The sequence below is a fragment of the Pipistrellus kuhlii genome, unplaced genomic scaffold, assembly GCF_014108245.1.
Source record: "Pipistrellus kuhlii isolate mPipKuh1 unplaced genomic scaffold, mPipKuh1.p scaffold_m20_p_16, whole genome shotgun sequence".
Lineage (NCBI taxonomy): Eukaryota > Metazoa > Chordata > Mammalia > Chiroptera > Vespertilionidae > Pipistrellus > Pipistrellus kuhlii.
In genome coordinates, this window is record NW_023425471.1 from 34667363 (window position 1) to 34694893 (window position 27531).

A 27531-nucleotide genomic window follows, 5' to 3' on the forward strand; every position below is an offset into this window, starting at 1 on the left:
CCACTATGCTCAATTAATATTTGACAAAGGAGGCAAGAACATACAATGGCTTCAAAACAGCCTCTTTAATATATGGTGCTGGGAAATTTGGTCAGATACATGCAAAAAATGAAACTAGACCACCAACTTATACCATACACAAACATAAACTCAAAATGAATAAAGGACTTAAACATAAGATGGGAAACCATAAAACCATAAAAATAATAGAGGAATCCACAGGCAGCAAAATCTCAGACATATGGAAGCAATTTCTTCACCGCTCCTAGGGCAATGGAAACTAAAGAGAAAATAAACAAATGGGACTACTAGTACATCAAAATAAAAAGCTTTTGCATAGCAAAAGAAACCATCAACAAAACAACAAAAAAGTCCACTGCATGGGAGAACATGTTTGTCAATATTATCTCCGATAAGGTTTTTTTTTTTTTTAATATATATTTTATTGATTTTTTTTACAGAGAGGAAGGGAGATTGATAGAGAGCTAGAAACGTCGATGAGAGAGAAACATCGACCAGCTGCCTCTTGCACACCCCCCACTGAGGATGTGCCCACAACCAATGTACATGCCCTTGACCAGAATTGAACCGGGACCTTTCAGTCTGTAGACCGATGCTCTACCTCTGAGCCAAACCGGTTTTGGCTCCAATAAGGTTTTAATCTCCAACATTTATAGGGAACTCATACAACTTAACAAAAGGAAGATAAACAATCCAATAAAAAAAACAGGCAAGAACCTAAATATATACTTTCAAAACAAGGCATAAAGAAGGCCAATAAACATATGAAAACATGATCAAAGTCACTAATCATCTGAGAGATGCAAATCAAAACAGCAATGATGTACCATCTAACCCCTATCAGAATGGCTATCATCAACAAATCAACAAATAAATGCTGGTGAGGATGTGGAGAAAAAGGAACCCTCCTGTACTGCTGGTGGGAATGCAGTCTGGTGCAGCCACTGTGGAAAACAGTAGGGGAATTTCTTTAAAAAACTAAAATTGGAACTTCCATTTGACCCAGTAATCCGATTCCTAGGACTATATTCCAAGAAACCAGAAACACCAATTAGAAGGGATATATGCATGCACTCCTATGTCCATAGTGGCACAATTTACCATAGCTAATATCTGGAAATAGCATAAGTGCCCATCAGCAGATGAGTGGATTAAAAAACGGGTATATCTACACAATGAAATACTAAGCTGTGGTTAAAAAAAAAAAAAAAAAAAAAAAAAAAAAAAAAAAAAAAAAAAAAAAGTTCTTACCATGTGCAACAGAATGGAGGGAACTGGAGAGCATTATGCTAAGTGAAATAAGCCAGTCAAAGATAAATATCACATGATCTTACTCATTTGTGGAATATAATGAACAACATAAACTGATGAACAAAGCACATCCAGAGACAGAGAAGCATTAATTAGACTGTCAACCTCAGAGGGAAGGTAGGGAAGGGTGAGGGTAAGGCACCAAGGACTTATATGCATGCATAAAAGCCTAACCAATGGGCATAGACACTAGGGGGATGAGGACATGAGTTGGGTGGGATGGGGGAGTATTGGGGGGATAAGGATATATATGTAATACCTTAATCAATAAAGAAAAAAAATGAATGTCACATAGGAGGAAATAAAAATCTTAGCAAATGAAGAGAGATTTCTTTATTTTGGACTAGATAGATGGCACCAATTCTTTCATAGAAGTAAGTTAAAATGGTTTTGCTCAACTTGCTTTTCACAAAGCCACCTTGATTGCCAGCCTAAACTCTGCACTCTTTTAAGTAGAAAGTGATTATTTGATGAGTTGTTAGCCTACCTGCCAGGATATTGACAGCAAGATGTCTTTCCAGTAATTATGAGATAGCACCTTTCCCTTTATTGAGTTTGTGTGAATAATCAGAGTAATTCTCATATGTAGAGAAATATATATAACACTAAACAACTAGTAGAAGACAAATAATACAAATAAAAAAGGAAGCACTGATGATGCATGGGGAAAAAAATTAGCAACACGGCCCCTAGAGCTCACAGTGGTGCATGCTATGTTGTTGGTAAGGGAAATATCAGTTTCATCAGTTAGAAGAGAGCACAACTTAAGCTCTCCTCCATGAGATTAAATTGAAGGCCTTAAGGACCACTTCACTAACCATCACTACAAGATGTACTCATGTTTTTTATATGTCTGTTAGATATTTAATATGCATTTAGACATTCATATATTTCCTTTATGTATTTTGCTTCAGTCTTGGCTAAGTTAAACAGCCTCTGAAAGGGCAGGTGCTGTGTTGGTTTAGTCCACTGCACGTGTGCGTGTGTGTGTGTGTGTGTGTGTGTAAGTGTATTATATTATATTCAGATAAGGATCTTAAGTATAAATCAGATATAGCACTTATACAAAGGAGACATGAAATAACTATTTCTTAATTATTGAAGGCAGTGAATATTAATTTAGTGTAAATACTAGCTTTGCACATGATAATATTTATCCTTTTTGACAGTTGGACTTTTTAAATTTTATTATTTTTAACTTAATTTTTATTGTTGACTTTATTACAGTATCCCCATTTTCTCCCCCTTTGCCCATCTCCAACCAGCTCTCCCCTTCCCCTCTGTCCCTTACCACACTGTTGTCTCTATGGGTTATGCATATATAATTTTTGGCCAACCCTCTCATCTTCTTTCATCCAGTCCTTCCACCCTCTGCTCTCTGACAGCTATCAGTCTGTTCCATGTATCCATACTTCGGTTTCTATGCTGTTAGGTTATTTTGTTCATTAGATTCTACATATAAGTGAGATCATATGGTATTTATCTTTCTCTGACTGGTTTATTTCACTTAGCATAATACTCACCACATCCATCCATGCAGTCACAAAAGGAAAGATTTCCTTCCTTTTATAGTAGCATAGTATTCCATTCTGTAAATGTGCCATAGGTTTTATATCCAATCATTTATTTATTTATTTTTAAAATATATTTTATTGATTTTTTTACAGAGAGGAAGGGAGAGGGATAGAGAACTAGAAACATCGATGAGAGAGAAACATCGACCAGCTGCCTCTTGCACACCCCCTACTGGGGATGTGCCCGCAACCAATGTACATGCCCTTGACCGGAATCGAACCTGGGACATTTCAGTCCACAGACCGACGCTCTATCCACTGAGCCAGACCGGCTTTGGCTATCCAATCATTTATTGATGGGCACTTGGACTGTTTCCAAATTTTAGCTATTGTAAATTGTGCTGCTAAGTACATAGGGATGCATATATTCTTTCAAATCAGTGCTTCAGGTTTCTTAGAATATATTTTCAGAATTGGAATCACTGGGCCAAATGGGAGTTACATTTTTAATTTTTTGAGGAAACTCCATACTGTTTCCCACAATGGCTGCACTAGTCTGCATTCCTACCAGTGCATGAGGATATTCTTTTCTCCACATCCTCTCCAGCACTTGTTGTTTGTTGATTTATTGGTGATACCCATTCTGGCAGATGTGAGGTGACACCTCATTGAGATTTTAATTTTCATCTCTCACATGATTAGTGATCTAGAGCATTTATTCATATATCTATTGGTCATCTGTATGATCACTTTGGAGAAGTGTCTATTCAGGTTGGTCCTTTTTAAAAAGAGCTGTGTTTAATTTTGGGCAGAACAACTCTAGTGGCAGAGATAGATTTACCATGAAGCAAACAAAGCAAAGCATCAGGACCTCTCACTTGCATGGGAGGGGCACTGGCATGGTGGTCACTAGGCCATATGCCCTTATAAATTTTGCAATCTATATATATAAAAGGCTAATATGCAAAGTGTCCCCTCAGGAGTTCAACCAGGAGACCAACAGTGTGATCACTTGCTATGATATGCACTGACCATCAGGGGGCAGCATGGAACATGGTGGGCAACCAGCAGTGGAGATGGTGCACTGAAGGAGCTAGAGAAAGAAGAGGCAGGGAGGCAGGGAGAACCACACAGTGGCAGCATGTGGGCGGGTGGCAAGAGAAGAAGGAGAGGAGGTGGGGAATCTGATTGGCCCTGATCACTGGCCAGCCCTAGGGACCCTACCAGTGCACAAATTTCATGCACTGGGCCTCTAGTAGGAAAATATTTTTATATTCTTTAAAAAAATGGCTCCACCCAAAATATATAAATTCAGGCCTACAAATCTGAACCTTCCTCTGTTGAAGGAATTTATAAAAACCTGAAAAAGAAGTCTGATAAGAATAAGAGAAGAGCTAAAAGTTTGGGAAATGCCAAACTATGAATAAAATATGGGTAAATAACCTGAGGGAACATGGGGCTAAGGGATATAACTATATCCATGGACATGAACTGGATGGTTATTTAAAGAATAAAGATTCTCAGGTATGTTCCATATTTCCAGAAGGCAAAATAATAGTTCCTAAATCTGAAATCTAAGAAAAGAAAGTCTGAGAATTAAAAATAACTTTATAGAAAGAATGGCAAAGTGGTGGAACCGAGTGAAATTATGAAAGTGCTTTCTCTAGAAATGTGTTGAAAGATTAGCTAGTTAGCTGCTAACAGGTTGGGAAAACATGCCAGGAACCTGAGCTGTGCAAGAAATCCAACTCTCAGTTTCTATTCTGGGATATTTTGGCTGTATAGGTATATGTATTTGAGTCATTCATTTATAAAACAGGATAAATAAAACAAATATACAATTTCATGTTTCTCTTAAATACCACAAATCTGGGTTACTATAGCGAGAAAGAGTTCATCTGTGAAAATATCTGAATACCATATTATAATGTGAATCACTGCAAAATTGGGTTTGGATGGGATAGAGGTTGGAACTGGAGATATTCTGCTTTAAGATCTCCTTTTCAAAACTAGAAATAATAAAGACGTTGTTATATAATGGTGATTGCATTCTGGGAAGCAAGCCATTCCATCTGTATGTGAGCACTGCGGCTACATTCCACAATGTAAAACCTATCTCACTTGTGATTATATCCTTGATCATGACCTAGATTTGGTCAAATATCATTGCTTACTTCCTGATGGGAATATCCTTTTCTTACTATGCTAATGATCTACTGCCCTCTCCTTTACCTCCTTCCTCCCTGGGTACTGTGCCATTATTTATAGAGGGTTTTTCTGGCTTCATCATGAATCTTCCACTTAAGTTGCCTTATTTATTGGTATAGAGGGATTTTGCCATCAGGCTTGACATGTTGGACAAATAGCTTACTAAGGGATTTAGGGAGTTTACGGACACACCAGATTTTATTTCCTGTACAAAACTTTGCAATAATAAATGCCATGCTTTAGACTTGACTTCTTTCAGTGTGAACTTCTGTAGAATGCCTCTTTGACTCATAGGTTCTCAAGTACAATGCAGTGTTATTTTCTGGATATTGAAGTGCTTACTAGTATAAGTACTTAACAAAGGCAAGTGATGATGCAATAATATACTTAACAAATTTAATGTGACTAGCTTTTACACCATGTATGAGTATTTCTCATCTTTTAAAGTGCAGCAGCTCACTCTGACCAGGGTTGCTCGATGGTTAGAGTGTTGGCCTATGCACTGAAGAGTCATGGGTTCGATTCCTGGTCAAGGGTACATATTTCTGTTGCAGATTCACTCCGTGGCTCCAGTCAGGCTATGTCCAGGAGACAACCAATAAATGAGACTCTCCATTTATTTCTCCCCCTCCCTCTCTTCTACTCTCTCTAAAAATCAGTGGAAAAAATATCATCAGGTGAGGACTAATAAATAAATAAACAAATTGCAGCAGTTGCCCTAGAAAGAAATTGAAACTTTTTCCTCTCTTCAAAGAGTCTTTGAAGATGGCAAGACTTAGAGAAGGTGGAAAGATCAGGTATATGTTTGAAGAAGAGTCCTTCTCTAAAGATTTTTATCATAAAGAGAAAAAAAATCCTAGAGACATAAGCAGGGGAATAAATAATGAAGATCTAAGGGGTCATAGTCAGTCACAAGGGAATAGTAAATCACAAAGTGATGTTGACAAATGGCAGGCTGTGTACTGGAATGCACACCATAGGGACTTCTCTACCACTGAAAGCACTACCTAAGAGTTACACATGGAAAAGAGAGTTCATTTTGGGATTTCACAACTTAGAGTGATGTGGTGAAGGTAGACAAGTTTAAGTACTTTAGTCAAATATTTGCTGAATCGATGTTGATGAAAAGTCAAAGGAGTCATTAAAATAATGAAAGGTTTTTAAAAAACTGGCAGAGAGAGTAGGGAAGAAGGAGAGGCAGCAGCCAGAGAGAGCTTTGAAACATTTAATACAAGGCCATTTATTCTTAGATTTCCTGCACAGGAGGAGCATGATTACTAGTTATAAATATGGTGACTGATCAATAATTATTTGCTGGCTACTTCTATGTGCCTGCCACATACTCTGCTGTGTGATAAAAACTCAAAGACAAGTGAAATATATACACTCTAGCAGGCGTCTTCAAACTACGGCCCGCGGGCCACATGTGGCCCGCAGAGGAGTCTGATCCGGCCCGCCAGGTTTTTTGGGCAGTGAGCGCAGCCAAGGTGTTACAGTAGGAATTAGTAGTTCATTTAGTCCGGCTCTCCAGCTCTCTGAGGGACCGTGATCTGGCCCCCACTTTAAAAAGTTTGAGGACCCCTGCTCTATAGGAATGCACCGCTTAAACAAGACAGTAGATCTGCACATCCCTAATTGTAATGAGTGGTTGTTACAGCACCACGTTAATAATGTGTGATATGAGCATACGGAATAGGGAGCAATTAATTCTCCCTTGAGTTGAGGGAGGAGGTATTAGGAAAGTCACACTGCAGAAAGTAGCCACTGAATGGAGTCTTAAAGAATAAAAATTATATATCACCAGTAAAAGGAAGATTGTGAGCATGATTGCATATCAAGCAGAGAAAAAAGAAAGTAGCTGGGGGTAGTTAAGAGTGGCAATGTTTTCCAAACGCTACTTTAGACTTTATTGCCACTCATGGGAAGCCATAAAAGGTCTCTGGGAAAGTAGATTTCCCAAATTAGATCTGTGATTTGGAAAGAAATTTCTGGCAGTGGTGAAAAGACAGCTGAGAGGATGCTAAGCCTGAAATCAGATGACTGAACAGATTATTGCAGAAGTCCAGGGGGACAGCAAATAGCCCAACTCGGGCAGACAAAGTGAGGCTATTTCAGGCAGAATCAACATGAACTTGAGATTGAAGAGATGTGAATGGCGAGGAAGAAGAAGATATCAAGTTGTGCCACTAACCAATGCAGAGAATATGGGAGGAAATTGGGAAAATATGTAATGGGTTCCATTTTTAATATGTCTGAGCTTGACATAGTTGTGGGAAATCAAGTTAAAGGCATCCAACTAAAGTCTGGAACTGAAGTATAAACTCACAACTCATAAAAGAGTAGAAATCATGAGAATACATATAAATTGCCCAGCAAGAATTTTGTAGGACCAAGGGTAGACCCTTCATAATGCATACATTTAAGATGGAAGGATGGGGATCCAGAGAAATATACTGAAGAGAGATTTCTACAGAAAATCAAAACCAAGAAATCTTGGCCTCATTATGACAAAGGATTGTTCCCTGGTGAGGCTATGTGTGTCTCATACTATAAGGTAGAGTGGGGTGACGGGACGCGAAATGTGGAATATAAAGAGTACACTGTGTTACTAACATAATACTAGTGTAGGCATTACATGTCTTTCTGTCTCTAGAGATATATAAGTGAGGTCAAGACTACTGGCTAAGCATGACTTGGGTTTCACGCACTAAGCCTGGGTTCAGCTCCTGCAGGCATCTTGTGTAACATGCCAGAGGAGTACAATATTTCTGCCTCAGGGATAATTTATAGAGAAGTGACTGTAACCTGAAAAGGAAAGAGGAAATCAACAGCCAAGATGATACTACATCTTCACCAAAGCTATACCCTCTTAAGGAAAGACTGCATTGGAAAGTTAAAAAGCACTAGACTATATGATTTCTATGACTTTCCAGTCAGAATCTCTCCTTGCCACCTTGTATGCATGCTCTACGGTAAAAGTCCCCAAGTTCTTTTTGTAAAGGGCCAGACAGTGAACATTTTTAGGCTTATGGGTCATATGAACTCCATCTCAACTACTCAGAACTACTATTTTACAGTGAAAGCAGCCACAGACAAGGCATAAATAGATGAGCATGACTGTGTGCCAATACAACTTATTTATAAAGGCAGAGGGCGGACTGGATTTGGGCCCTGGGTCACAGGATGGCTGGTCCATGACCTTTATCATGGAGGAGGCCATTACCAGATGATGCCCATCCAAAAAGCCAACATCATAAAGCCGGATTATGAGATCACAAAAGACAGGTTAAGTTATGGAATGTTCTTGATGGGGAAAAGATATCCTAGACCCAGGAAGTCTAGGCAACAAAGCACATGATGCTCTTCCAGAGGTACTAGAAAGGCTGCCTTTCCCCCCAAATATCTCCTCGAGCAGCTAGTCACACTGCAAGAAGTTCTTGTCATTAGAAATGCTCTGCTGGAAGGTATTATCCTGAATTTACAGGGCATGTATGTAGCAAAGAGTGAGTGACACACGAGTACTGATTAGTTTATCAGATCAACTAAATGACAACTAGCAGAGAACAAGGACCAGGGTAAATGGAATCCAAGGTGAACTATCTTTGTAAATTCCTTATAATTTTTCATATATTTGGCACCAAAAATATGCTTTTGCTCTACTTCATGCTTTGTTATATATGCCATCTTTTATCAGCTCTTCCTGACTAGAAACTTATTTTGGAATATTGATGTCTATCTTCCAAAATAAGGCATTTGAGTTATCCTTGGGGAAGAAGGCACTGAAGTTGAATTAGTATTTGTCTGAAGTACTGTTTTGCTCTTGTTTATTTTCTCTTGAAAAGGGACCAGTGTTAATTAATAAGGACAAGAGCCATGGCTTTAGAAATAATACTGGGAAAAGGATAGCCATTGTCTCATGAACTACTTCTTTTAGTATTTGAATTTGACCTGTGTCTAAAAGTAGTCAATGTATAGGTATAGATCTCTGAATACCCTCCTTACGCCAGAGGATAATATTATAGCGATTCCAGTGAAATGATAAAGCCCTTGGCAAGACTCTCTCAAGTGGGACAGAGTTCATTTTTACTTCTCCTTCACTACATAACGGTACATAACTTATGAAATAGTTACAGTTTGTATGCAGATCATCTCATTGTAATTAGTAATATCTTCTAAAGAGGAAAATTCAGTGGTTCATGTATTTAAGGAAAAAGCTATAATGCCAAAATCTAAACCTTAACTTAAAATATTGATTGTATAAGGAATTTTATAATGAATAGTTAAACCTTTCAGACATTGTCATATGGCCATTCATTCTAGTTGGCACATTTTTAACTTATATTGATAATTTTCCTAATTATGTATATAGTTTATTATTTCACTTTACCCATCACAAATTAAGCTCCATAAGGGCAGAAATTTTAGTAAACTAAACAGTCTCAGTGGCTAGAAAGGGTCTAATAAATATTTGTGGAATAAATTAATGAGAAGAAGCAGGCAAGCAAACTACAATAGAAAAGCAGAGCTTTCCCAGATAAGTACATTCCAGCTAAAGGCAGAAAATAAACAGGAAAAGATAACTTGAAAATAAACAAATAATGCTTTTTATTTATACTCCTATTCCCCGATATATTTTTTAAACTATTTAAATGAATAAGAGTACATTTCACAAATACATCTTATTCATTTGTATTTTGCCAATTTGGAACTTTTGACAATTCAAATAATGCCAAGTAGAAATGTACTTTTATTTCTTTTTTAAAAATATATTTTATTGATTTATTTTTTTTTACAGAGAGGAAGGGAGAGAGATAGAGAGCTAGAAACGTCGATGAGAGAGAAACATCGACCAGCTGCCTCTTGCACACCCCCTACCAGGGATGTGTTCGCAACCAACGTACATGCCCTTGACCGGAACCAAACCTGGGACCTTTCAGTCCACAGACCGATGCTCTGCCGCTGAGCCAAACCGGTTTCAGCAAAATGTACTTTTATGTTGTCTATTTTACAGAAACTGTTAGTTGCCTGCCTTAATCCATCCCGTATCAACTGCTGGCAGAGCCCTAGATTGGTTGGCTGCTCACTCTGCATAGTCACTTGTTCAGGGAAGGAACCCAGCCCAAGCCCCAGCTCCAAAGGTGAATCATGATTTGTCTAAGACAGTGGTCTGCAAACTCATTAGTCAACAGAGTCAAATATTAACAGTACAACGGTTGAAATTTCTTTTGAGAGCCAAATTTTTAAAACTTAAACTTCTTCTAATGCCAGTTCTTCAAAATAGACTCGCCCAGGCTGTGGTATTTTGTGGAAGAGCCAGAGAGCCGCATGTGGCTCGAGAGCAGCAGTTTACCCACCACGGGTCTAAGATTATCCTTTTTTTTTTTTTTAAGGTTTCTGGGGATGTAATATTTATTTATTCTTTATTAAATTATTATCTGTGTACATATTTTAACATTACCTTCCCCCTCCCATACATATCCTCCCTCCCCAGAGTTTTGTGTCCATTGGTTGGACTTACATGCATGTATACAAGTCCTTTGTTTGATCTCTTATCTCCCCCAGATCTCCCTACCCTCCCCCTCTGTAATTTGACAGTTTGCTTGTTGCTTTATTGTGATAGTTTGGAGACTGGAATGTGATCTAATCTGGACAACAGAATTTGAAGGAAATATCTTCCCAGGAGTTTCTGGAAACATTTTTTTGGCTTGATAAAAAAAGCTTTTGTTAGTTAGATATCATTATATTTGCATGTGATGCCTGGAACAACTGCAATCATTTTGCAACCATGAGACAACATGCCAACATACTAAGCTACTGAATTAACCAATTTTGTTACTGCTTTGTTTTTTGCGAAGTGTGAGAATAAAACCATATTCTCAAGCTAATTTTGGTCATACTTTCTGTGACTTGAAAGCCAAAAGCATCCTGATAGACTATGAGAAAGAGCACATGCCAAAACATGCTAGTCCACTTAAAAGCAAAGTTAAAGCAATTATTTGTAGGTGCTCATAAAAGTATTTGAACAAGAATTTCTACAGATACAAAAAGCTGTAGTAACAGTTATAAGTTAATTTGGCCTATATATTAAAATCTGCTACCTAAAGGGTTACCTAAAATATATATATTGCCTAAATGATTCTCAAATATAAAAAGAAGTATATTTCTATGAAAGTATCATATGCTTTAGACTTGTAATGTAGTATGAATGAACAACCACGTGATTATGATATATTAAAGAGACAATCTTAAATTGATTTTTTATTTATAAATTTTGTTTTGTTGTTGTTAATCCTTACCTAAGGATATTTTCCAATTGATTTTTAGGGAGAGTAGAAGAGAAAGGGAAAGACAGAGACAAACATCCATGTGAGAGAAACACATTGATTGGTTGCCTCCTGCATGAGCCCCAAACAGGGCCTGGGCCAGGGAGGAGCCTGCAACCAAGGTATGTGCCCTTGACCCAAATCAATGCTTTAGCCACTGAGCAAAACTGGCTCAGGCCAAATCTTGTATTTTAAACTAAGGTAAACATACATGGCCAAGTAGTTCCTCCTAAATGCCATCTGATGAAGAAAGATACCTTCTAACACTAAAAATAACCTTCAAAATAAAGTTTCCAATTGGTTGGAGACATCAACCTTTATGTCCCATCTACAGATTTTATTAGTCCCTACAGTTATATTATTCTATCCACATTTCAGTTAATCATCTGTCTTGCTCTTCCTAATCACTGTTGCATTTATATCTCTAATGTATATGAAACTTTAGGTGTTTTTAACTTATAGACTAAAGACAATTGAGCAAAAACAAATTATATGCTACTTCAAATTATTTCATGTCCAGTATTTAAGTTTTATTCTTTTGTGCACTATTAATAAAATTAAGAAATAATTTCAGGTAAACTATCATATTGAATAATCTATTACTTTTAACACAGAATTTATAAATTCTTGAAGAATAATGAGCTTCAAACATCTTCCATTTCAAAATGCAAACATTTGAATGTATGTACGTTCTATTTCTTGTCTTTTCAGGAATAATGTGCAATGTCTGATTTCCCCCAAACCCCATCAAGAATATCAGAAAATTCTGATTATTGTGAGATTAAATACTTGCAGGAAATGCAATCAACTTGGGTAGTGCACACACAATATAATATACAGATGATATTATAGAATTATGCACCTGAAACCTATTTTATTAGCCAATGCAACCAAATAAATTAAATTTAAAAAGTTTTTTTTAAAAGAAAATTAAAACAGATATATAAGGAAAAATAGGGACTGTTTCAACAGGATTAGAACATCTTTCAGATCTAAGGAAAAGACACACATTTAATAGACTGTATTCTACAACTTTGAAACTTGGTTCACAGAGAGAAAAAACATATGTACATATTTAGGATACTGATTTTAAATAATACTATTATCTTTGTTAAATCTTAGGTATGGGAGGGTGGGGATAAGGCTGAGAGATCAACCAAAGGACTTGTGTGCATATATTGTATATTAGCCTAATCAATGGACACAGACACCAGAGGGATGAGGGCATGAGTAGGGGGATGGGGGTAATGGGGGGATAAGGACACATATGTAACACCTTAATCAATAAAGAAATTTTAAAAATAAAAAAAAAATAAAGCCGTAAATCCAGAAGAATGCCTCTCTCATCCATGCTCATATGCTCTTTATATATATGTAGCATATGTCATTATCAGTATTTCTTTTGACAGCCTTTCCCACAAGAATGTGAGCTCTGGAGGCCAACATTTTGATTTTTTCATCTTTGATCATTTAATTCATTCACTGTTTTATTAATTTATTCAGTCATTCCTATATGTCCTTAGTGATTAGCATGCTATTTGACCCAGAATAGGCTAATTATAGTGTTGATCATGGAGGATATGAAGATAATCTCATTACATAGTAAAATGTGCTAGGATGGAGGTATGAAAGCATGCAGAAAGGTTTCTAGGTTAAAATGGGAGCATTAGAGAGGACTTCTTAGATGAAGCAACTCGAAAAGAAGGGGGGGTAAGGGAGTAGGGAGTGGGCACAGCAGGCAAAAGGAGCTCCAGGTGTAGGGCTCCAGGGAGAGTCCTACCCCCTATTCCCTTGTACAGGGGTCAGGGCATCTTTTCTGATAAAGGATTGATTAGCACATGGACAGATAAATGAGGATGAAGCAGAATGAAGAACAGCTCAGCAAGCTGAGAGCAGGTACTGGTAGCATTAGCCTCTGGGATCTTCCTTCTCAGGGTGTAACAGGTTTGGATAACAATCAATAGCTTTGGCCAATCTCAAGGCCACTGGGAAAGGTCAGCTTGCATACCCTACTGCTTATCTTCTAATTTTCAGACTTCCTGGGGTTTAGAGATAAGTCAATAACAACTTATTTATAGGGAACACTTAATTCCTTGAAAAATCCTATTTAAGGCATTGTTGCTAGAACTAAAGATACTGTATTTTGTTTCTTGGTTCCAGTTCTTACTAGATTTTAATAAGAAAATAGGCATTGAACTGATTTTGTTAATATTTTCAGCGTTAACTATTGCAATGCCATTTATTTATTTATTTATTTATTTATTTATTTATTTATTTATTTAGAAAACATCTTTCAGACAATTATATTAACAGAAATGTATGGGCCAATTAAAAACAAAGTGGTTTGCTAGCAATTATCTTACCATTGAACACCAAATTGTCATATATTTTCATTCTTTTATTTTTTATCATATGTTTTTAAAGAGCAATATTCACCTTGCCATAAACAATTCTGACAACTTTTAGAAATAATTTTAGAAAAATTTATGATACTTTTCAATTTATAATACTAACCTAAAATGTATACATATTATAGTTAAAAACTCTTTATACCAGTAGGCACTCCTATCATGTTGGCAATTTGGTTTTTCTTTAAGCCATGTATGCCAGTATTACATATTATTTTAGTTCCTTCCAATACTTAGCTTTTTTTTTTTTAGACAAGGAACAATAATATCAGAAAAATAGGACATCTACTTGTGACTCAAATTAAACAGTCACACAGAATACAAGAGTTGATAGGTGACATCTTTTTCTCAAGAAGAATGCAATGATCTACCTAATAAAAGGGTAACATGCTAATTGGCCTTAGTGAGTATGCAAGTTAACCCAACAAAGATGACAGGTCAATTTGCAAATGCAGGTGCCAAGTGGCCGGGGGCAGGACACTTGCATCTTCACCATGGTGAGGATGCAGGCATTCCGCACCACCCCAGCCACTCTGAGCCTCTGGGCAGCATGGGAAGGCAGAAGGGCTGCTCCTGGCCAGAGTGGAAAAGTAGTGCTAGCAGCCAGGGGAAGGCCCATTTTTGCACAAATCTTCATGCATCTGGTCTCTAGTGTCTGTAAAATAAAGTCTATTCTCTGGCACAGCTTGGGAATGAGGCATTCTGGTTCAATATTCTGCTTAATAGACTTACCCTATATGTTTTCATGGATTGCCTATTTTTAAAGATTTGCAATAGATCAAAAGGCTTTGTAGCCTGGGTGGTCCCAGCTGAGCTCAAAGGGAATTGTGTGTGTGAGTGTGTGAGTATGTGTGAGTGTGTGTGTGTGTGTGTGTGTGTGTGTGTGTGTGTGTGTGATTAAATAGAGGCAGTTGTTGGGTCCTTAGGGGCTCTATTTGCATGAAAGGATTTAGACTGGTATTTTATTTAAACCTGGCTTCTAGGAAAAGGAAGATGCATGCCCCGGTGCCTGAACAAATTAGAGAAAGGGGAGCAATGGTGGGGTTTATGGTCATAGGATCCCCTTCAGGTCTCTAGGATTTAAAAAAAAAATTAAGCCTCCAAGGAGAAAGGGATCCTGGAGAAGGGAGATGAATTGTTTTTATGAAGGATCCTGTGAAATTTTCAACAATGACTAATAGTAATGATAACATGTTCTTAAGTTATTTCAATGAATCTAATTCTATAAAGCCTTTTTCCTATATTTCTAGTGTTGAGATATAGAATGAGAATATACACACAACAAATATTTATTGAGTGCCTAGGTAACATATTGTTCTTTAAAAACAAAACAAAAACACACAGAAGCAGCAGGAAACTGACAGATTTAAAACAGAAAAAAATAATTTCTATAATTTATTTGGAGATGAGAGCTTATTAAAATTATCACAGGTGATGAGCCTGGGAGCCATTTACCATATAAATAAGCCTATACTATTCAAGAGGTGCATCAGGGCCTTTGTAGTTATTATTAAAATTATTAAAACACAATACTTGCCTTGAACACTATCTCAACAGCTAAAATTAATTTTTATGCCTAAGAAAGACACTGCATGGTGGCACAACACAGAAAGTTCACTGAGTTCCAATATTCTATTCTAAATATCTCAAAAGAAGAAAGATTGTGCAATCAATATTTGAACTAGTAGAATGACTAAAGCATAAAGAAAAATAGCAAAAAAGATGTCTAGACATTACATAAATATATAATTTTATTTCCTTCCACAAAATATTCAATCTAAATTTAGGGATTCTTAATTAATCTTGCTTATATAATAAGTAGTGTTTTCAACTCAAATGATCTCAGAGAAGCTAACTGGAAAAAGAGACTTAACTCTGAATTGAGAAATATTTCCAATTACATATATCTGCACGCCAATATATAGGACATTCATCTTGAATATTTTTCATATCCTCATTAGTTGAATAATATTAATAATGTGAATAATTAATAGAGCAGCATCTCATGGAGAGTACCAATCTTACTTTCATTAATTAGAATGTGATTATTTTGAAAAAGGTCTTTGATACATAATGTCAATCCCCTATTTAATTTCATTACCCCCATCCTCTCAAAGATATCTCTTTGAGGAAGATTTTTTGGTATGTGCATTTTGTTTATGCTACACATGCCAAATAGATCTTCCAAAATGAAACTTTGAGCTCATTTGGAAGTAATTTTTGGTAGCACATGCATCAGAATACTTATTATTTTCTTCTCAGCACTACCGGTATTTTATTGCTTCCATCTACAGTCCAATATGCTTTTAGCGCTAAGACCCCTGAGGCCAAACACACAAAGCATTCAGAAAACGGGAACTTCTGGCGATTACAATTTTTGTCTTTCTTTCAGGGGTTTTCCCTCCACTGGGAGTGTGAAATCACTTTAAGCTCACTACGAAACAGGAACATGGTGGGCACACATGATTGACTGAAGTTGGTGATGTTGATTTAGGAGTGTTCGGCTTATAGGTCAGGTGTAAAACCCTTAAATCTGCTTGTCAAAGTCTGCTTGTCAAATTGCTATGGATTTTTCCAGACTCTGCCCAAATGTCACTTTCTCTATGAAGGCTTCCCTGGCCAACTCAGGCAGAGTGAGGCAGTTTCTCCTTAGTATTATTATAGTGCCCTGACATTTTCCTCTGGCAGCACCTATCAAATTATATTGCATTTACTTGTTTGTCTCCCTCTATGTATAGAGCGAGACTATCCCCTTATTTTTATCTCTAAACTAAAGCACTATGAAAATCAAGTTGGTTCTCAATATATAACAATCGAATGGATGGATAAAGAATGGCTAATAATATTCTTCATCTGCATAGTATGGGTTACATGGTGTTTTCATACAGTGGTGAGGAAGACATGGCAGGAATTATCATCCATATTTTGCAGATGTGGAAACCAATACCCAGAGAGGTTATATGACCAATCCAAGTTCAAAATAGCTGATTAATGGCATGCCTAGTTCTTATGTAAGCCAGTCAATAAAGATTTCTAGACATAAGTGGTAGCAGTAGAATTCTGTCAGAGAGATGACAATGGCTGGACAGGACACAGGGTAGCAGCTGGTTACATGTTTTGAAAGCTCCAATCTCAATCTTAGCAGGTTCTTAAGAAGTTAAATGCACACAAAACCAGACTTCAGAATGTCAACTTATTTACAATGAGAATGATCTATGACAAGTTATTTCCTTGTACTCAAGCTGCACGCAAAGTGAAGCCAGTACATATACATACTTGACTCTCTCTGAAATTTGACCATGACTCATAGACTAATGAAGAAGATAATGTTCTTAGAAGTTAGTAGTATAACCCCTTCTTATACCAAATGAATAAACAAGTAAATAAACCAATAGCTAGGTAAGATAAATGACTTACCTGCAGTCACATAGCTTGTTACTTTCAGCATAAGGACACAAAATCATGTCTTCTTAACAATGATATCCTTACATTTTTAAACAAGTTATGATTGAGAAGTATTATAACTATAATTCTTAGCAAGTCTTCTAAGCATTTTTCTAACATGACTAAACAAGCTATCAAACAGAAATTTTCCTTTTTCAAATGCTGCAACATGGGAGACATATCCCAAATTCTACTCTGTGTCTGTATATTGGAGAGGTGTGTGTGTGTGTGTGGGTGGGTGGGGGCACACAATCATTGTTTTAAGATCCATGCTAAAACAAGGCACATGTCATTGATGCTATAAAAACAATCCATTGGACTTTTCAATGTGTCAACCTTTCTCGTCCATATTCATTTCAACATGCTTTGTTTTTCTTTTTGAAAATAATCTAAGTAGATATAAGCTTGGTCTTCATATGTCCACATCAAATGTATGACTTTTAAGTTTTGAAAATAGTTTAGCTACTCATTACCAGCAGAACACATTTTACTACTTATTGGCCAGCTAAAAAGTATATGAATAAATAAATAAATAAATAAATAAATAAATAAATAAATATGTGTGCCTATTAAGGGACAAAGACCAAAGGTCAAAATAAGCTAATATTCTTAGCAAAAAATAAGACAAATTATCATATTTATAAAAAGTTTTGGGTCAGGGTGCATGCGGGAGTCAACCAATAGATGTGTCTCTCTCACATCAATGTTTCTCTCTCTCCCCATCCATTCTCCCTTCCACTCTTTCTAGAAATCAATGGACAAATAGCCAGGGATAAGGATTTAAAAAAAAGAGTTTTTGGTTTATTTTCCATTACCAAAGATGGGATGTGCTCTGGGTCCTATGTCTTAAGTCAGTAGGTGAAAGCAAATGCTTTCCAGAAACATATATCTCACAGGTAGTGAAAGACACACCAAATTCAAATGATTTCACCATCAATTAAGAGAGGTAGCCTTATTTAGCAAATAACTGTTTTGGGGATAGAAACCTATATTGAACTGCAACAATTAGTTTGCTAATTGGTCTTCCTGCTGGGATAATTGCTAGAATTGCTTCTTTAAAATAGATGGACCTTTGCTGTTTGATATAAACTATTGTGCATATCTTTCTTTACTACCATAATCAGAGTCTGTATTCTTCTACTCCTTGGCTGGATGCAGAGAAATAGTTCCACAGCATTTATACAGCAAAGCTTTTGTTTCCCTCTAACATTATAACTGCACCCTGATTGCCTCCCCTCCAATTAATGCTAGTATATACTTTTATCTCCAAGAATTACAGTTGAAAACAAGAGCCCTTATTCTGGAAGAAAGTTTAGGTATTCATTTACACAGTCCAATTTGGAATCAGTCTCTTATCTAGACTACGAAAGAAACTTTTTCATCAATTACATCATTTTAATGTATTAACTGAAAGATTATTTTAGATATGAGTTTGAAGCTAGATCAAATGATAATATTATGCTGTATAAAAATCAGTTATTTCAGTACCTATTAATTTATTTTCTATTAGACGCCCAGTGCACGAAAATTCGTGCACTTGGGATGGGGGGGCCTCAGCACGGCCTGTGCCTTCTTGCAGCTGGGACCCCTCTGGGGATGTCTGTCTGCTGGAGAGTGGGCCTAAGCTGGCAGGCAGACATCCCTCTCGCAGTCCGGGAGCCCTTGCTCATCACTACCTGCCTGCTCACTGCTCCTTACAGCTTGGCTCACTGCTGCCTGGGAGGTAGGGAGGCTCCTACCACTGCTGCTGTGCTTGCCTGGCTTCTGGCTGAGCAGCGCTCCCACTGTGGGAGTGCACTAACCACCAGGGGGCAGCTCCTGCATTGAGCATCTGTCCCCTTGTGGTTAGTGCACATCATAGCGACCAGTTGGTTCCACCATTTGGTCGATTTGCATATCACCCTTTTATTATATAGGATAAAATTTCAGTAGAAAAATTCCCATGTATGCCTAAAGTTTAAGATAATTCATGTAGTTCTCCATTTCTCCATTATACATTAAGCCAGCCAACTATTTTCATCTATGCCACAGGTATAAAATACCTGTCAATTCCTGTTAAAGGGCTATAACATGAAATCAATATGATCAATAGTTATATGAAATGCCAAAAAAAGAAATTACTAAAAAACAAAAGCATCAGGCCTTGCAATGCATTAAGATGTATTACTCACCAGAAACAAAGTTCGGAAGTTGTTGAGATCACCAAAAAATTCTTCTATGCTCACTGTCTTAGAGTCAAAAATAAAGTATTCTCCAAGATTCTCATAGAGCTTGACCATATTGCTGTGCATAGTGGACAGTTTGTCATACTGCTCTCTGGCGATCTTTGTAAAGCTGTAGGTTTCTGTTAAGGAATATGATCCAATAGTACCTCAAAGGCAATCATTAGATATTAAGATTGAATTATACCACCATTTCTAGAAATACTTATATATTAGGTTTCTAGGGTTGCCATGATAATATACCACAGACTGGATAGCGTAAACTACAGAATCTTATTTTCAAACATTTCTGGAGGCTGGAAGTACAATATCAAGGTGTTGGCGAGTTTGATTTCTTCTGTGGTCTCACTTCTTGGCTTATTGTAGATGGTGATCCTCTTGCTGTGTCCTCACATAGTAGTCCTTCTGTGTTTTCTGTTTCCTAATCTCTTCTTATGAGGACAGCAGTCACAGAGGATTAGGGCACACCCTTAGAATGTCATTTGAACAAAATCACCTATTTAAAGGTTCTATCTCCAGATGGTCACATTCTGAGGTTCTGGGGCTTAGGGCTTCAGCATATGATTTCTTGGCAGACAGAGTCCAGTCCATAACAAGTTGCTGTTTTCATTATATTGGTTAATGAGTTTTGAAACTATAAATTATGTTTAATGTATAACCGTGCAGAACATATTTGCTAAATCAAAATATGTAAGTATAAATATCCACAAACTACCTCATATTTTTTTTTATGAACAGCATACAGTAGAAATAAACACCAACAAGAAACTTAGAAAGTATAGATTCACCATTCTTAATGCACATTTTCCATATAGATAGAGGTTATAGCAAATTCTATATAAGATTATGTTATATGTAACTGTGTGTGTGTGTATGCGTGTGTGTGTGTGTGTAACCCTCATGAAGTGTGGAGGGAGAGTGAGAGGGAGCAAGGGAGAGAAAGTGAGAGAGATTCCGCTGTAGTTCTATAACCTTAACCACTCCAAGGACTTATTAAAAGCCAGATTGCTGTTTGCTGAGCCTGAGCCCAGGGGCCTGAGCATTATAATCTCTAACAAGTTCCCAGGTGACACTGAGACTGCCAGTCCTGGAATACAGTCTGAGCAGTACACACCACAAAAGCTACTTATTCAGAAATGAATTAGATCATTGTTTTACAAATGTTATCAAAAGGTAATAACAACCACCAGTATCAAAGCATTAAATAAACCATATATTTAAAGGTGTCCAACTAAAGGTATCTCATTATATCTAAATTTATACTTATTAAAGTAAATTATAATACTATTTTCCTGATTATAGAAGGTATACTTATAGAAAACTTTCTCTTTAGGACTTAGAAATATAACAGCTTTAATAAGTAAGCAAATTTTCAACAAACAGAAGTACTGTGAACATGTTGGAGCATTTTCTTTGAATGTTAACTGATATGAATGCTTCAGAGAAAGGTAAGCACTCTAGCCCTAAAGAATATAGGAAACCAAGTCCACATTCTAAAATTCAAGTTAATTCTATTAAAAATCAATAGTGAAACAGAAGTAAGATGTCTCTAAATAGAAAAGTAACAGACTTGGAATTGTAAAAGAAGAACAGCACAGTTTCAGGGCATGTGGATACAGATCCACTGCAGTATATTAATATTTTGTACCTGTATTATGTTATCAGATTCTGATAATTGTCTTGAAATACTTGGTTTTATACAATTTTCTGAAATTTTCAGTGTGTTTTATTATAACCTGGGGCCAAATTTATTTTCCATGGGAACAGAGCTCTAGTTGTACAGTGGAAGTTAATGGGAAAATCACACCATTTCTGGTAAATTACTTTGCAACTGACACTTAGGAACAGAACATGATTTAAAATGTGAAATGACCCCTACCCATGTTCTTTGTTATGCTACTTAAGTATTAGCATTCACATTAGCAACCCAACAACCTCATCTGTGCTAAGTGACATTAAATCTTTCAACCCTCAAGTTCAATTAGATCTGAAAGAATTAACACATTTCTGACTTATTCTACTTCTTTTAAAAAAAAAATTATCAACAAAGGGTTAGAGGTACTGCTATATACACATTCTGGTTTCCCCTCTGAGAATATCACCATATATTTCTATTCTTATTTTTAAGAAAGCGTTAAACAACCTATTTAAGAGTTGCAGAAATATGACAATACTCTTCATTTCTTAGAACAGAATGAAAGTTAGATACTTGTCTCTAGTCTCTTTTTCCTAAATAAATTCGACCCACACCAGAGACTTTCTACACAGAAACACTTTGCAAAGGTCACTTACTTGTACTCTATTTGCAATGCAAAGTACAAAACTATATATTTCAGAAGGCTCAACATCTGTACAAGGAACAAGTGGAAGATAAAAGAGGGAAAATACTGCATGTTTCCCATTTATCATAACACAATTTTTCACCACCTAAAATATGTCTATGTAGTGATACACAATTTCATAAATCTGTTCTCCTAGGACAAAAAATGATTTCAGAAATTCTGTCTGTGAACCAAAGTGAGACAATTTGAAAAATTCTAGGAATGCTTTATCTTATAAATAACAAATGGAAAACAGTTCAATTTCCAAGTCCTTCACTTATCCTCAAAGTGATTACTTTGTAAAAGGGAGAGCCAGCATGAGTCAGCATGGAAATCTTTCACAATTACAACCATGTCACCACATCCTTCCTCGGACAGGAGGAGAAAAAGAACTGGATACCAGTCCTTTCATCCCTTATATCAGTAAGAAAAGTTTTATTTTATTTTATTTTATATTTTTGAGCAGTCACTAAATACAAAATCTGTTCAGTCCCATGCTAAGCATCATGATGGGTACAATGATCATTAAAGCCTAATCCAGACTCTGAAGTAGTTTATAATCTAATTTTGCAAATAATTCTACCATCAACAATTTGCTTTTGTATAGGACTTTATTATTTAAGATATATTTTCCTTCCATTATGTCCCATATTCTTATAACTTTAATAAAATACCTTTAATTGATGTTTTTACAGAGAGGATGGGAGAGGGATAGTCAGAAACATCAATGAGAGAGAAACATCGATCAGTTGCCTACTGCACACCCTTTACTGGAAATGTGCCCGCAACCAATGTACATTCCTTTGACCAGAATTGAACTTGAGACTCTTCAGTCCTCAGGCCAACCATTTATCCACTGAGCCAAAGCGGTTAGGGCTATGTCCCATATTCTTGATAACAACTGTGGTAGACAGTCAGACAGATATAAGCAGAGCAAGGACGATAGGCCAAGTATAGGAGGTCAACAGGGCAGAAAGCCCCAGGTGCCTAGCAATGGGTAAAATTGGAAAAACAAGGATCTCCCTCCCAGGGTAACCTTTTCTCCCCTAGCATATCGCTGGTCATAGGGTTTGGACCTGTCCCTGACCTTTCCTCCCCTGGCATATTGCTAGTCATGAGAGTTAGACTCTGTTAGAAGGGAAAAATGAGGGGGCCAGAGAATAGCCCTTAAGCATTAAGTCCCCAGGACAATGAGATTATGACCCGCATCTAATAGATCTAGGCCTCAATTGTATTTCAGTTCTAGGCCTGGAAAAGCAGCAAAATCAAACAAGTAACTATGGTTGCCTCAGGAACAATTGCATTAAATACTGACCTCTTGCTCTGGCCCCAACCAATCAGTAGAGACGATGACCCTGAAAGGACACCAGGAAAGGTGATAAATATTCTATTGGAAACCTCCCCTGAGACTTCAAGACAAATACCCTCAAGATGGAGGAACCTTTTTGGTTCTCTCTATGGAGCACACCAGGGCCTTTCCCCAGATCAAGACCTTTTCCTACCACCTCCCCATGAGGCTGTTTCCTTGCCTTTTCTCCTAAATTCCAAGGGACCTTCCTTTGCCCTTATAACTTGTTTCCTAAGCCCATTTATTCTATGACTAACTTCTACTTATGTGACGTTCTAAATAAACTTTCTCTTATAGTTTGAGTCTTGACTCTGAATTCTTTCTGAGCCAGAACTCAAGTACTAAGGTTCCTGAACCCAGGTCCGGTCTAACAATTGATGTCATTTCGCTGCCAGCATAACCTTATCAAAGAGGCAGAAAAATACCACTATTCACATTTTAGCATTGTGGAAACCAGGTAAAAAGCACTCACCCATCTAGAGTTAGAATGTAGACTATACCATCCCAAAATATGCCACTTTTGCATAGAGCATTTTGAGCTGATAGAGAAATAGTAGAGATAGGAAAATCTCCGAAAAGAATAAAAGTTATCTTTTGAAAGGAAGATTTATATATATTTCTATCTAATAAAGAGGGAATATGCTAATTGACCCTCACACCATCACAAAGATGGTGGTGCCCACAGCCACAAAATGGCGGTGCCCACTTCCCTTAGCGGGCTTGGGGCAAGGCCCTCAGCTGTCTAGGGCCTGCCTCCAGAGTCCCCAGTCACCTTAGTCCCCCAGCCGCCCAGGGCCGACCAAGGTTCAGGTAACTAGGACTGGCTGAAGGCTTGCACTGTGGGCAATGGCAGCAGCAGAGTTGTGATGGGGCATCACCTTCCCCTGATTGCCAGGTCACCTCCCACCCCTGAAGGCTCCCAGACTATGAGAAGAGGCAGGACGGGCTAAGGGACACCCCCCCTCCAGTGCATGAATTTCCATGCACCGGGCCTCTAATATATGTATTGATATAAAGGAAATCTCCATTTATAAGAGCGTCTCCCTCTCTGTAGGAGGAAGAGAAAGGATGAATCAATGGCTAAAGAAAATGTGATACTCATATGAGATGTGGTCTTATATATAGTATACATATAGTGTGTGTGTGTGTGTGTGTGTGTGTGTGTGTGTGTGTGTGTGTATGCAGAGGAATACTACTCAGTCATCAAGAAGAATGAAATTAGTCAGACAGAGAAAGACTATTAATGTGTGATTTCACTTACACGTGAAATCTAAAAACAAAATAAATGAACAAACAAAACTCACAGATACAGAGAACAGATTGGTAGTTACTAAGGGGATGGGGGTTGGGATTGGATGAAATGGGTAAAGGGGATCAAGAGGTACAAACTTCCATATGTAATAAAAATAGGTCATGGGATGTAAAGTATAGCAAGGTGACTATAGTCCATACTACACTGAATGGCCAGATTATTATGATCTCTGAATGCATAATAATCTGGCCACTCAGTGTGTGTGTATGTGTGTGTGTGTGTGTGTTATGTATGTATATGTATATTAGAGGCCTGGTGTATGAATTCGTGCATGGGTGGGGTCTAGCCAGCCTGGACAGGGGGAGGGGACATGGGTGGTGGCAGGCCTGCCTGCTGGTCAAACTCCTGGTCAAGGGGACAATTTGCATATTAGCCTTTTATTATATAGGATATACACTGAGTAGCCAGATTATTATGTGTTCAAAGATCATAATAATCTGGCCACTCAGTGTATATTCTATTTCTGCCCTTAACAAGTGTACATATCTGGTTTGGTTCTATACCCGGTTAAGGAACCTGTGTAAGGCAACCCATCAATGTTTCTCTCTCGCAACAGATTTCTCTCTCCCTAACCTAAAATAACTAAAACATATCCTTGGGTTAGGGTTACAAAAAACAGTGAGACCTGAAATGTGAGGGAAAAAAACAAACAAACAGGAGGAGCACTGGGATAGGGTGAGTGAAGGCTCTGAAAGATATTATGTATTCTAGGAACCCAAAAAAGAGGGAAAAAAAAGGAATTCTAGAGCCTATAGAGTAAGTAGGAGACAGGAGGAAAATGATTCCTGAGAGGCCACATTCTATATGACTTCTGAGCATATTGAAAAATGAAAGTCATTGAACAATTTTATATAGGGAAGTAATAGGATCAGATTTCTTTTGCTTAAGGGCATAAAATTTTTAGCTTAAATTAATAAACAGAGGCCTGACCAGGTGACTCAAGTGGTTGGGACATAATTCCATACACCAAAAGGTTGTATGTTCCATTCCTGGGCAGGGCACATACCTGGGTTGAAGGTTTGACTCCCAGCTGGGGCATTTACAGGAGGCAACTGATCTAAATTTCTCTCTCACATAGATGTTTCACTCTCCCTCCCCCTTCCTCTTGTTCTAAAAAGTTCACTGAAAACATACCCTTAGGTGAGTATTAAAACAAATAAATAAAATAAAAATACATCCCTAGCTGGTTTTGCTCAGTGGCTAGAGCATCAGCCTGCAGACTGAAGGGTCACAGGTTCGATTCCAATTGAGCACATGCCTGTGTTGTGGGCTCGACCCCAGTAGGGGGCATGCAGAAGGCAGCCGGTCAGTGATTCTCTTTCATCATTGATGTTTCTTTCTCTCTATAGATATCTTCCTTCCTCTCTGAAATCAATAAAGACATATATTTAAAAAATACACATACATACCCACAAAATACACTAATAACAACAACAAAAACCACCCTAGGACTAGTGGAATGTAGACTACTGTCCAAATGATAGTAAGTCTACTTGCTAGTTCCTAAGTACTGATAAGAAGAGTACATCCTATATAATAAAGTTGTAATATGCAAATAGACTGAACAGCATAACAATGGAAGAACCAATCAAAGCATAATATGCTAATTATATGCTAAGGATGCTTAACTGCTCCCTATGACCTGCACTGACCAGCAGGGGGAAGATGCTCTGACCAGTAGGTTAGCTTGCTGCTGGGGTTTGTCTGATCAGGACTGAGTGAGATGGGCTGGACATGCCCTGGAGACATCCAATGGTTCCTCTCCAGCCTGATAGTGCACTGGTGGGGTCCCTCTGCCTGGCCTGTGCCCTCTCCTAATTCGGGACCCTTCGGGGATGTCAGAGAGCCAATTTTAGCCCAACCCCACAGGCTACTCCCCTTGGGAGGGCACCAGACGCGGTGCTCATGGCTGGTGAGTGCTGCTGTGGCATCATGAGCCTCTCTGGATTGGGACTGATTGGGCACAAGTCCATGGCAGGCACAGCGGGGCCAGGATGAGCAGGAGTGGCTGTTAGGAGCTGCAGGCAGCGATGAACTGCGGGTTTCAGCCTGATCCCTGAAGGCCACCAGGAGGAACCCCACCTGTGCACAAATTCATGCACCAGGCCTCTAGTATTATATAAATATCCAATTAAAGTATATTTGATAAATTATTAGGAATGATATATAAAATCAAAGGTGGTAAAAAAAACACAAACCAGCAGGTATTAGGCAATACATAATTACTGCGATTGACATAAATAATTGTGCTCAGAAATAGTGTTTTGAGTAACAGAAGAGTCATAATTATAAGATTTTGAGATTGATGTGTATATTTTGGAATGTCAGCATTATTATTTAATATTCATGGTATGTACACACAGATGTTAATTAGATCAAGTCCTGCTGCCAGCCCTACCTCACTTTCAGCTCCCAGCATCATTTATCATGGGCAAACAATGTATAAGAAACTGAGAGATTAAGTAGATAAAAAGAAAGTAAAGTGATAAGACATGGTTCCCAACCTACACTAAATTTATAAACTAGTGCTGGGAGACAGCAGAGCAGCAGTATCAGGAACTATTGTTTACTGAACTCTGACAATGAGCCAGACACTGAACTAAATGCTTTTATAAGCCTTGTCTTATTTAACCCTCCCAAAGGTCCTATAAAACATATATGCTATTAGTAACTCCATTTTACACATGATAAAATTAGCCTCAGGGAAGTCACATCTCAGTGCCATCTTGATAGTTAGTTCTGGATTTAGGATATGAACGTGGGTACCCTTCCCCACTCCCCCACATACAGAAACTATGCATTTAACCAGCAGGCTACACTGCATCTCCTGTTTAAAAATAAATAAATAAATAAATAAATAAATAAATAAATAAATGTGTGGAAAAGTAAACTAAGCTCCATAAAAAAATTCAATAAATATGTGTAAATACAGAAATGAGTGGCTTTGAGGTTATTAGGAAAGGTTTCAAAAGGAAGTAATTTTCCAGTGCCATCTGGAGGTATGAAGAAGATTTTTCTACCCAAGGAGAAGACACCCCAGTCAATGAGAACAGAGTGAGCAAAGGTGTAAATATATCTAAAGTTATCAAGAACCATTTA

The 27531-nt window shown here is 37.5% G+C and overlaps 1 protein-coding gene across 5 annotated transcripts in view; it reads right to left on the reverse strand.

Annotated features, from left to right (window-relative positions):
* DIAPH2 (diaphanous related formin 2) overlaps positions 1-27531 on the reverse strand; it is a 960594-nt gene that overhangs the window by 232577 nt on the left and 700486 nt on the right. For all 5 annotated transcript variants that reach the window (XM_036440044.2, XM_036440043.2, XM_036440042.2 and 2 more), the window contains one exon: positions 19401-19565. In XM_036440044.2, coding sequence (XP_036295937.1) covers positions 19401-19565 — 165 coding nt within the window. The remainder of the gene's footprint in view (positions 1-19400; positions 19566-27531) is intronic.